Source organism: Pelmatolapia mariae, linkage group LG20 (assembly GCF_036321145.2).
Source record: "Pelmatolapia mariae isolate MD_Pm_ZW linkage group LG20, Pm_UMD_F_2, whole genome shotgun sequence".
NCBI lineage: Eukaryota > Metazoa > Chordata > Actinopteri > Cichliformes > Cichlidae > Pelmatolapia > Pelmatolapia mariae.
Window position 1 is genome coordinate 21,387,704 of NC_086244.1, and position 13,103 is coordinate 21,400,806.

General features: G+C 41.6%; 1 protein-coding gene across 4 annotated transcripts in view; it reads right to left on the reverse strand.

Moving 5' to 3' along the window:
• tmcc1a (transmembrane and coiled-coil domain family 1a) overlaps positions 1-13,103 on the reverse strand; it is a 46,636-nt gene that overhangs the window by 26,642 nt on the left and 6,891 nt on the right. For 2 of the 4 annotated variants that reach the window (XM_063463243.1, XM_063463244.1), the window contains exons 3-4: positions 7,707-7,752; positions 6,390-7,311 (exon numbers count right to left, since the gene is read on the reverse strand). In XM_063463243.1, the coding sequence (XP_063319313.1) occupies positions 6,390-7,064 (675 nt within the window). In that variant the 5' untranslated portion in view covers positions 7,065-7,311; positions 7,707-7,752. Of the gene's footprint in view, positions 1-2,475; positions 2,833-6,389; positions 7,312-7,706; positions 7,753-13,103 lie in introns of those variants that run through there. The other 2 variants (XM_063463245.1, XM_063463248.1) reach the window with 2 other exon arrangements.

The window sequence follows — 13,103 nt, forward strand, 5'->3', positions numbered from 1 at the left end:
ATCTCGGGAGAGTAAAAAAAAAAAAGAAATAGCAAAACCTCATGCTAAAACGTGCCTGCATTTCACAGTGTTTGAATGGAAAAGGTGATACTGGTAAATTTAATGAGAGACAATCACTGTTGGGGTGTTTTAGTCTGGAGTTGATTACATGACTCAATCAATGACAATTTGACTAAGTAGAAGGAGCAACCTGTGCTTCAGAGATGCTACATCCTCTGGTGCATCCATCTTTTTAGAGAAAGATTCATACAACATGATTATGAAGGCTAACATGACTCAAAGCTTTGTAACAATTAAATAAAGCCAGGAAAATCAAGGACACTGGACCTTAACCCCACTGAATATTTATCTGAGCACATGGGGACAGTGCTGCAGAGATTAGCAAAGCTTCTGGTGGTCTGGCTGGGTTCAAATCCACCAGCCAGCTGGGCTGTTCTGTGTGGAGTTTCCATGTTCTCCCCGTTCCCGGTTCTCTCTGGGTACTCCGGATTCCTGCCATAGCCCAAAGACATGTATGTTAAGTAAGCTGGTGTAACTGCGAGTGCTAATAATTGTCTATCTGTGTGTGTTGGCCCTGCGATATAGTGGTGATCTGACCAGGGTGTACCCCACCTTTCACCCCGTGACAGCTGGGATAGGCTTCAGCCCCCCAGCGACCTTCAACTGGCTAAAATGGATGGATAGGATGAGACTGAGAGAGACAGACAACACAACACTGTCATATCATGTTAGGAAAACATTTATCAACAGGCTTTTTCACAAGCTCACAGTGTCCCTGCCAGCCTGAGAAAATGTTGTCACTAAGGCAAAAGAGCTGCATATATTCTGAGATTCATGTTTAGTTTTCAGTCAAATTGTTACTGATAATTACGACGGGATCAAAATTTTTGTATTAAATTCAAAACAAATGTAAAATATACTCAATTTAATATAATAAGCTAATTTAAACCATTTAATAACTAAATAACTTACCAAAAAGAAGTACATCCTATCATACGATACAGCTATAACAAGACACACATTTGAGTGCATTTTCAGTTTGAATCAGCAAATTATAAAACTGTGCAGATTAGTGGCTTTTCTACAGAGCACAGCATGCCAAAATAAAAAGATAAACAACAGAAGACAAAGGATGAACAGGAACACAGGTGTGCATGTGGAGACGTGGCTTAAGGGAAAGAGAAGGGGTCACCTACCCGACCTCTTTCCTTTCCAGTATTTCCCGACAGCCCACTTTTGGATGGGATGCGGATAGTGAGCATTCGCAGACAGGCCCTGGAGGAGATTATGATCTCCCAAGACAAAGACTGCTTCATCTCTCTCAGATACAAAACTCTTAGTGTGAGAGAAGTAGCCTTAAGGTTTGGCTGGTGTTTTTATTTCTTCTCAGTAGCTCATATCACACCAGAGTCTACTCGGCTGTCCCTCACCATCTCCTGTCCAAAATGAGTCAGCCTTCCTGAAGCTGAGATTTCGCACCTTGTAGCCTTTCACGTTCTATATCTTTTTACTCCTACTCTATCACTTTGTCTCTCTTTGAATAGGATGTAGACCAGATTATACTCTATCACTCTGGGTTCTAGTCTTTCTAAAAGTGACACCGTGCATCTGTCTGCCCGGAGCACTTGCGCATGTACACGCTGACATTTCTTAGCACATGAGCATCTGACAGCCTTATAACATGGTGTTAAAAACAAATAGTATGGGTGTAATCAGTCAATCAATTAATCAGCAGCTAATTGTAATTATAGCTCACAGGCTGAGCACCACCTGCAGAACAGCAGGCTTTTAACGGACCTGCTGCTGATTTCCAACACAAGCCTTCTACTCAGTTTAACAGCACTGGCATCAGGGGAGAGATAAATTAAACCCATAGTCAGTTTTAGAGCACAGCCAACAGAGTGTTATTGTAAGTGGGTCATAAATGCTCCCTAATAAGCAATAATCAAACACAACATTTACCAATAATTACGTCCCTCTGTAATGGCGCCAATCGACTTCATGCTACCAATCTCACCACTGGAGAATGAGTTACTGTTTAACAAGAACAAAGATAAAGTGCAAACACTGATCACACTGATGGACTGAATTGCTTAACAGGGAATGAAGGATCAAAAGAAAATCAGTTTACTATAAAGACTGCTGGTATCAAAGAAGTGAGCAAACAATGCTTTATACTTAATCATGAACTGCTTCTGCACATGACAACAGAGTCAGTTTGTTCATTTTGACTGCTCTTCTGAACAAAACTCAAAGAATCCCCAGTTTCTGGCATATTATCAAATAGCAGGAAGATAAAGAAAGGAAGAGAGATGGAAAAATGGTAATGCATGACACAAGTATTACAGAGATAATACAAGGCTGGCAGCAAAAATGTAATACAAACCGGGCTTCAGCTGTGAATGGATCTGTAGCATGGAGACAGGAAGACACATGTTTTTAGTGACTAAACAAGCCAAGTGTGTTTAAGCTTACCTTGGAGTACTGTCTACGAAGACTGAAGCGCTGCACCATCCTGACTGCCTGAGTGACGGACCCACAGCTGGATCCCCTGTTCTACTCCTCTCTGCTGATATCCTACCAAAGTACACACCGCCTCACATAGTACACTCCACACTCACGCCAAAGGCACACATGCTACCATCCTCTCCAAAGATCCATGTGCACACACATTTGTAGTCCACACCGCTTTAGTCATCTACTATGCAAACACAAGTGGGGAGGGGGGTGAAAAAAAGGGAGGGAGAGCAAAAGGAGATAATAAAAGCTCAGCCGTGTTGCCCTCTACTCATATTCACAGTGATCCCCTGAGCAACTCTCTTTCTCTCACAAGATACAGTCACTCAGACAAAATACTCACACCACATGGCTGTCTATACACAAAGGATTTTCAATAAATACACACACACACACACACACACACACACACACACACACACACACACACACACACACACACACACACACACTCTCAGAGAATCTGGAACGCAGATGAAATGAGGTCTTACGTTCACACATGCACACAACCCTCCACATCCTCTTCTGAACACAGGAGTGATTCACACACAGCTCTCACTCATCTAGGACAAGGCAAGGTTGCCTCCTGCTTCCTGTCAGTAGGCTGAAGGGTGGGGTGAAGCGAAGGTGGTGGCAGAGGATGAGAGGAAGGAGGGGGAGATTGGAGAGGAGGAGGAGGAGAAGGAGGAGGGACCAGCTGACTATCTGTATTAACTCTCTCCAGGGACAGAGGAGGGGGACAGGGAGGGAAAGACAGAGGAATAATGAGGGGCGAGGGGGGGGGGGGGGGGGGGGGGATGTTCAGAAAGGGAGAAAGCAAGAAAGAAAAAAGAAGTGCGACGATCAATGAAGAAAATTGATCGTTCACCGAACATCCATCATTCTTGATGCAACCCTCAACCTCCACTAGCAGCAGACCTCACACACCTCCAAGGTCAACCACGCTGTTACTATGACAACCTAAGCAGGGCGTAGTCCCAAGAAAGCAAGTTTCAGGGTAACCACGGCGACCGCTCGATAACCTTAATTGCATTGCTGTGTTGTAGTGTGGAGACATGACTATGATGGTAGTTAAGAGAAGAGCCAGACAGGTTATAACCTCTGCCAAGGTCAAGCAGCAGAACTCAGAAAGGTTGATGGTCGCCCATCATAGCAGCAGCAAGACTAATGGAGCACAGATGTCTGGCTCTCTGCCTTGCTCTGTCACTCAAGGTGAGGTCACTCATGCAGGAATGAAGTATACTTGGTTTTACAGATGAAGAAAGAGGAGAGGGCTTTACTAAATTTAGCTCACACATTATAGGCTGCCGCTTAATGAGGATATCAAGGCCCACTGGTCTAGACTTACTCCCCACCACTGGCTTAAAAGCCAGATAGCCAGACGTCCTTCTGTCTATGACACATTGATGCTTTTTCTTGGCATGGCTTACTTCATTAACCAAAAGGATCAGTCTGGTCTACAACAAACATGAGCTCATAAAGCAAACACTCCCAACACATGAACCAAGCCCAGTGCTGCTCACAGCAGGAAGGCTGATCTAACAGCGCCCTCTAGTGGTAATGAGAAACAACTGGAGTCAGGAACACCAAAGGTGGTTAAAGTCAGAACTTAAGGTCAACTTTTACAAGCAAATTAGGAAGATAAAAGCACTTCCATTAAGAAACGGCAGCTAAATGGCTGAAAACAAGCCAATAAAGGAAAAGAAAAACGAATATCAATGGCTTACACATTGTGGGGTCTGCAGTTTTTTGTTTCTTTTTGCACCACAAAAAAGCAACAAAACAAAGCAATGAGCAATGTCAATGTAATTAACATACAAGTTAGGGGATGAGATTTCGTGGTCATTGAACATCGCCTTTTTTTGTGGAATAGAAAAGTGAAAAAGATTTAAGTTTAAGAAACAGACACTGCAGAAATGTCACACCCTTAATGATCCAGTTACAGAGCAATCAAAAATACTGCAAATCTATTACACAAGTTTTACTTAATAGGTGAATTTTGAAGCTGGTAACTACTGAATTGCAGCAATTATTAGTCTTCCTTTCCTCATGCAATCCTCAAAAAAGCCACACCTTACAGTACTTTTGTGAATGAACTTAAAGACAGCACAGTAATAAGGTTGGAAAGTGATTTAACTTTTGTTTATTGCTTAGCAATCCAGGTGGCAACCTAATGAAGTTATTTAAGACAGAAAGTAGAAAGCTGTCTTGACCTTTTGTCATGTACATTCAGTGAAAAGGAATAACAAAGTCTAGTAGTTTTTATTCCTATAGGTTTATCTGACGTTATTATATTGCTATAAAACAAAGAGGCAAACAGGTTATAAAATAGTCCCATTTTAGAGAATACTTACGTAATCTGCATCACATAAAATTACTTTCAGATAAACTTTTGGAAAGTATTTATACAAAGAACAAAGGCTGGATTATGACCTTTATTACTTCAAGTGGATGCATGATAGAAAATGATTTTTTTATAATTAAATTAAAACAAGCTACACCTCTAGTTGTGTTCACATGGGCATGTGTCTATTGTTAATCCTGAGCCTATATTTCAACACTGACTACACCAGAGGTGGAGAACCTGCTGTTCTGGAGCTCATGCAGCTCTTTTGCCCATCTCTTGTGGCTCACTTTGGTTTTGATTTTTTTAACTGATAAATATGAACATGGAAATTAATTGGATTTTTTTTTCAACATTTGAACTTTTATTAATCATTTAAGTGACTGCAAAAATGTGCAGCCAATACAAGGATTTTAAAGAAACACTTAATATGTCTGTGGCCTGATTGTCTTATTCTTTTAACTTTGATGACCCTCAATTTTCATGGCTGTCATAGATTTATATACAATTAAATGACTTCAGTAACCTCAAGTCAGCTTACATATGAACTCCAAACAATACATGGACAGATTTATTTGCTTTCACTGCCTCTATGTTGGCTTACTGGAGTGCTTGCTCTGTGGCTGGAATTTAGTCAAAATTAAAACTGGACGTGGCTTTTTTTTTCTTCTCAAAGATGGACTAAAGGGCAGAGATATAGCAATTTAATCCAATTTAGGCCCAAAATTAAATTTTATTCTAAGCTTGTGTATAAATACTCCCACTCCACATCCAGGGAGAGGACACACTCAGAGGTCTCAGTGGGAGGAGAATATAGTACATCGAATAAACAATGGATATTAAAATACGAGTGGTAGGATTCAAAGTGGCCATAATATCTTTATAGTAACTCTTCTTTAAAGGTTGACTGTTGGCTAAAAAATACATGATATTGTTCAGTTTTGTTGGTAATAAATAAGTAAACCTTTTTTGATGCTTTAGTTCTGTATTTTTACACATGCAACACAACATATGTTATTATATTATTAAATAAAAAATGCAAACAGCCCACTGCAGAGTGATCACATGTGGTAAAAGATTTCAATTATTTATTCCTATTACTGAGGTTGATGGGCTAATTTATATTTAATAGGCTGCCACCTTTATTATAATATGTCAAAAGTTGCTCAAAAATGTCTCTCTTGATAGTAAAGTTAGCCAGACCTTGGAGTACACCGTTATATATACACTCTACATGTGTGTGCATGTGTTTTGCTAGCAAGCTAAATATATGGCCTTGAATAATAGCTCAATTTTGCTAGAACAATAGTCAGCATTGGGAAAATCCAACAGCAGTAATGACACAGAGCAGGCCCATCGCAGAGCATTCACTGTTGAACAGCAGGAAAATTTACATTAGCAGCAAAATGAACCTCAGCTTTTGTTTGACAGTTCACTGACAAATGAGGTCTGACACTACTGAAAAGAAAAAAAGAGGCACATCCATAAACTTGTGTAGTGATTATGATTAATGGCTCCTGTCACCTACCCTGTCTGTCTCTTCTGTGGACTGGTAACCTGATGACAGCAATGCATCGCCGCTGGAATATCCTGGGGCAGGGCTGCTGGGTGTGGTATCGGTGGTGGAGGAGGAGCGTGGGCGGCTAATATGCTGCTGCGGATCATGGGTGTAGCGGCGTTGCGGGGCTTGAGGGCTACCTTTCAGAAGAGGATCACGATCTCCACTCCCAGATCCCGACCCAGAACCCTTACTTCGCCGGCTCTGCAGGCTGGTCCCACGCCTCATCATGCCTGCAGAGGCTGAGCCCTGGCCAGCTGCAGAAGGAACCATAGGAGCAGAGAAGATGTCAGAGTCAGGACAACAAGACCCTGATGCATCCTCGGGGGCACAAGGGGAAGTGCCACATGCTGACACCACAGAGGAAGATGAGGAGGATGATGAGGAAGTGATGGTGGAGCGAGAGAGGGAGAGACGTTTACGCTGCTGTTGGAACAGCTGCTTCAAACCCTGGCCAAGAACCCCCATGCTCGCCCTGGCATTTTGGCTCATCTTAATCAAGGAAGGGTGATCTGACTCGGAAAAGGCCCTCTTCAAACCTGAGCCTTGTGACCCCCTTGTCACAGAACCTGAACTGGGTCCCACCCCCTCTGGCTCCATTTGACTTTTGTCTCCCTGCTGCATATTGTCCTGCTGACACTTCATGAATAGCAGAGAGAATCTGTCCAATCAAACAACCTGCGAATGCCTCCCTTCCTCTCTGTCAGGCATGCAGATGGTCAGACTAGATCACTGACTGAGGGGGAGAAGACTAGAAAACAGCAGAGATCAGCAGAGGACAGTGGAAGTGGTGATTGGACTGTGATGGGAGGGTTGGATCAGCTCATTGGCGGTCAGAGGGATCCAAAAGGGAGCATGCATCTTTGACTCAGGAACAAGTGGTCATTCTGGTCTAACAGAGAGAAAGGAGATGGATTATGAGTGGATGAAAAGTTACCTAGATCCAGGTGCAAACCCTAACTTTCACATACACAACATTTGCATCTTAACATTTTTGTTCCAGTGTTTGAAAATAATTGATATTAGTTCAATGTCAATATGTCATTATCAATTATTGGGTAGGAATAAAGTAAATTAAGCTGGATCTTGGTAAACTAGCACAAGTACAATAACACAAAAGAGGCAAAAAGACGAAAAATAAAGAATAAATAAGTGTGCATGTTAAGATTATAAACAGCCTGGATGGGATGCAATCAGAATAGTAAAAAAAAGCAGGAGATGAAAAGAGGAGTGAGAGAAGGGGAAAAAAGATGATGACTAACATCAGAAGAAGAAAAACCCACCTACCATCAGCCAAACTGTCATTCTAATGTGACTCACTCTTCTGGGTTACCTAAGAGGAAGATGGACAGATGGAAAAAGACCAAAGATTGAATCATTTTTAAGATTCAGAACTTCAATCATCAGTCGTTGACCTTATAAGAAATATCAGCACCGCTTCCTGATTCCAATCCGCTACCGTGAATATGTACGCTCTACTGAACAGAAGATCTAGAATAATGGGAGGCACACCTTTATGTATGTTTGCATGTGTTTGCGTGCTTCTCAAGGAAGTAATTTCAAATCCCCAAAGGCATTCTCTCCTTGCCCTGAGGAAGTATCGAGGGATAAGGATTTCCTCAGCAGAAACAACATATAGAGTAGTGTCACAGAGTGCATGACATCCTGCACCGTCTGACACAATACAAGCCATTGGCAAAACTAACAGAGAAGACACCTGCTAAAATAGAAGGAGTCTTCCTGAGCAACCTTATTGGTTGATCAGTGATCACCTCATAGATGGGAAGGCAGCCTGAGTCTCCCTGCAGCATGAAAAGCTGCTCCCATTAAGGACAGCAAAACAAGCAAGCAAGTCTAGAACATTCAAAACCTTGGGGAGGCACAGCTATATACCCAAACTATATCATTCCTTTAGCTGCACTGCCTGCCCATAAAGAATAACGCAAGGTTTATCAGACAGGCACACACACTCACTCACACACATCTCACAACAGACAGAAGGGTGTGGAGGATGAAGCTACATGAAAGTCATATCAGTTCTTGCAACAGCTACACTGTCACTGCCAAAAGAAGATGCATTCATGCACATAAAAACATTCTATTCAATTCAGCAAGGTAAAACGCATGCACACAGATGCTTTTACTTTCTCTGCCTAAATCTTATCTCTTAGCTCGTCTGACAGATTCAGGCCAGAGGGTTCTAATATGATTAATTTGGAGGCTATGAGTTGATATAGGATGGTGCCAATCAGTTAAGTGCAACTGTTGTCTGCCAGAGAGAGAGAGAGAGAAAGTGAGAGTGAGAAAGTGTGAGACAGGTGTTAAGCAGGTTTATTTTAGTCACCTGAGTGCTGGCTGTACTCATAATATTGTTATGCTAACTATGGTCTTTAAATTTAGTACTTACAATTTTTACGCTGGTACGTATTCCATAGTAAATAATAATATCAAATGATTGCAATATCCAATCCTGCTGGGAATAATTAACTTTACACCTCTTACTAAATTAAAAAATATAAATATTTGATCATGGAATTCAGTTCTTAACAAACAACTTTCTTCAGCTGATCTCATGTGGATACAGTCTCCCCATGATGAGATTAAATATGAGACTGAACAAAGATGCATGATGACGTGCTCGAAATATGTTGTTTTCTATGCAACCAAGCTTACCAACTGAGCTGTTTCTCACAGAAGGTGACAAGTTATGCATAAGCTGTACACCGTACTCAATAATACATGCATATTTGAAGACAGATTCGCACACGCATCGTCCGCTGGCACGGTGAGCGACAGGGAAGTGTGAATCACTGATGATGAAGCATTAAATTTCTTTCAGAGCTTGCGAGTAAAGGCATAAAAGTTAATCCCATCCTGAAGCTGAAGCTGAAGTCTTGTTTCAACCCCGGTACCCATCCATCCATCCATCCATATTAATAAATCCCCTTCTTCATCCCCAGGCTGATCCCAACTGCAGGATTGGGTGTTTTCTTGATTGCCTGCGGTTTCATAATCAAACCAAATCCTCTTTGAGGAGTCTTTAGAGGACAACGCTTTATTGTCAGACTTGAAGTGTATGCTTGCATCTTTGTTCAGTTTTAGCAAGCCTTGCCAATCTACCTTTAAGAAGAGAGAACATACGAACACCAGATGGATCTTTAAAAGCAGCTGTGTTCTTCTGACATAAGCTACTTCATTTCATGACTGTATATTGACCAGGATACTGCAAGAAATTGTTTGTGAAAATATGTATTTTGATTGCTCACCACATAATAATGATTATCAGTGATCAACAGCGTCAGTGACAACCAGGGTCAGCAGCCTGTGTGAGTCAGCATGTTGCTCAGAAATTCTGCGACGCTGCCAAAGGTAAATCACAAATCACCACATGAACAATGGCCTCTCTGGAACTCTGTCACCCTCACTCAGTCCCTCACATAAATACACACACACATTCTTGTTCACAGCACTGTGTCTCACACCAGTCAACTGAGCTGCCATTTGTCCTCTTCTCATTTGCCAGCTTAACTGGAGAAATGGAGGAAAAAGCTCGGCTCAACCTGACTCAGTTTATCACTTTAAGAAATGAAAGATATTGTGATAAACACATAAAAAACTATAATCTTCTATTGAAGTTTCTCTTTCTCTCTGTTCAGTTGCTCTGCTTGGCAATATATTACATACTGTGCTGTAAATGTTCATTTAAGCTCTGGATAGAAAACAGCTGCAGAATCAATCAGACAAAATGACTTTATAACACAGATTCACCACCAGTTTGAGAAAAATGACACCCATTATTGTTATTACTACACAAAAATATTATTTAAAAAGGGCTGGAGCTCAAGAGCGATAATACTGAGAGCTACAGAAAGTTAAATGATAAAACAGACAATCTGCAAATACGCAAAATGTGAGAAAAAATTTTTTTCAACAGCTCCATAATTGAAATATCGACATTTAAGTTTTGCCACATGAGGACTTTGCCATTAAATTTTGTTCCTAAACAGGACATTGTGCATGAAGAACCCAAAGCAGAGGTCAATCTGGCTTGCATTCACTGACACTGAAGCAGCCATGTTGTTGTTCATTGCTGAACATACAGTTGGTGGACTCAAAATATGGCTATAGCTTAAACAAGCAAATGCAGTGTTTCCAGAAGAGTCTGAGAGCTGGCGTGGAATAGACCGCTCTTTGTTCGCTCTGAGCTCACACATACAGGCCCATTGCTGCTCTTTGTGCTGTGCCTCTTTCACTGACAGACACACATCAATAAGAGTGGAATTAGGCCAGAGAGTTCGCTTGGTGTTTGTGTTTGCGTGCGTGGACAAATATGTGCGTGCATGCTTGCATCAGACAGAGACAGAGAAGGAAGACAACAAAAAAAAAAGATAGCAAGGATTATACTGGGTACAAGTGGATGTATCTACATGTGTGTTTGTGTGTCATGCATTTGACTGACGGAAAATGGACCGTATCTCATTCAACAGCTGTATAATGTCAGCATACCCAGGAAACAGGAACAATCGTTATTCTATTCATGTGTGCGTGTGTGCATGTGTGTGCGTGCATATGTGTGTGTGGTTGGGTGGCAGAGAATAGCACAGTTGTGTCAGCTGTGACAGTGAAGGAGATGACTTCAGCACACTGCACAAAGTGTGATAAGAGAGACAACTCTTTGTATCAACACAGAGAGAGTGTGTAAGCGAGAAAAGAGAGACAGAGGGTTACACAGGCAGTGGAACGGGCCCGACTGGATCAAAGGCATCCGTGGCGTGTTTCGTCTGGTCGTGTCAGGTTCAACCCAGGCGCTCAGTACAATGTGTCTAAATGAGAAGGTGTACAGCAGGTAGTTCTATGAAAAAGGCAGACACAACGCCCGATTGTGCAAGATGAAACCCTCGGGAGGCTCTGGTGCCAAAGTTGTTCTCAGCTTTCCAGGAACAGGACAAACCGGAAGATGTGCAATCATCTGTTACTGCTGTTACTATCTGTTTACTTAATGACACAAGAGGCTGTCACTGGACAATGGCACCTTGTATCTGAATTAATGGTCATAAAGCAGCTTCAGGCGACTGTTGTTGTGATGTGGCCCTGCATAAATAAAATTGAACTGAATTAACGTAATCTTTACACACTACTCACAAATATGTAATGAATGCTAAAAAAAAGCAAAATCGAGTGTACTTCATAATCTACCTTAATACCTCCAATATAGCAGATTTTATATCTTCTAAAGACAAAACCCTCTGTTACCAACCTGACTCTTATTTAAAATAAATGAAAAGAAAATGTTAAAATAAAACCTCCAACACATGCATTCGCGCGCGCACACACACACACACACACACACACACACACACACACACACACAACGGGAACAAGAGAAACAGCAGGTGGTATTCGGGTAATAGTCGAGCATGTAACAGGTTGTGAGGCGGGAAGCTACAAATAAAAAGAACAACAAAGAACAGGGGAGCCATTATGTTGGTCTTTTGTGATTGTACAGGGCCATAAATACCATTATATTTCTGAGGTATAGCTTGCACAACCACGCTAGCCAATGAACAAATCTAGGCAGCAGGGCAGTGATGTGGAAGAAAATTGAAGATGAGCAGTGAGTCACGATCAGGTTGCTGGTTTAACATTATGCTGGACGATGTCGTAGGTTTACTGAGGAAGCTTTGTTTAAGGGACACCTCTGCATCTGTGTTCAACACCACAACAAGTGCCTGAATGAATTATTTACAGCATCCATGGCACTGATAGTCACACTGATATTTACTACAACACCGGTGTGTCTAACCAGTATAGGTACTGAGGATCTCATTCTCTTGCTGTTTACTAATAAGACAGATGTTGTCATAAGACAGTTTCCAATCTATGTAAAACATTTCAAGCCCTATAATATGGCCTTCACTTTCTAACCTGATAGGTGTTTAACAGTAGTAATACATTCAACTTGGCCAACATGTCTCGTATTTCCTCAGCTCTGGCAGGTCGTCATCAGCTGTCAACAGGCTGGAAACCACCTACACATGACCTGAAATCTCATACCAGAGGCTGTGTTAAAGGCGCACACCCATAAGGAATGGTAAGGGGAATGCATGTCAGGATCAATGCACACTTTGTGCAACTGAGGAGCTAAATCTGCCAGGTCATCAGTGTGTAGGGCATCTCACTACAGCTGAGAGCAATTTTATGCATTCAGAAACCATTTGCGTTATTACACATCTTAAGGCAAATCTCTGGCCCCGGGTAACCAGGCACCCTTTAGCCCACTAGAGGTGTTATTGGGGATCAGCATATATAAGCCGTGGCTTTGAATCTTTTACTCTGACCATGACATCAGGCTCTGCACGTAGGCTGTGGGTCAACAATATTAAGTTTACACTGTAGGAGGAGACTTAAGCTGAAAGGTGAAAGCTCTCCTAACCTTCAAAACTTAACACGAAGGCTTGTAATGATTGCCATCTAAATTCAAGAAGACGTAAACAAACTAAAATGAAGAGAAGGGGGGAAAACATCCATATTTTATTTATTAACACTTATTTAACCATGAACTGAACCTCTTGAGATTAGGTGTGTTTTTTTAAAGAGTGTCCAGACCCAGATAGGCCATATTGGACATACTGACTTGTCTTATGTTGTTCAACTTCAAACATGAGCATCAGAATGCGTAAGAAA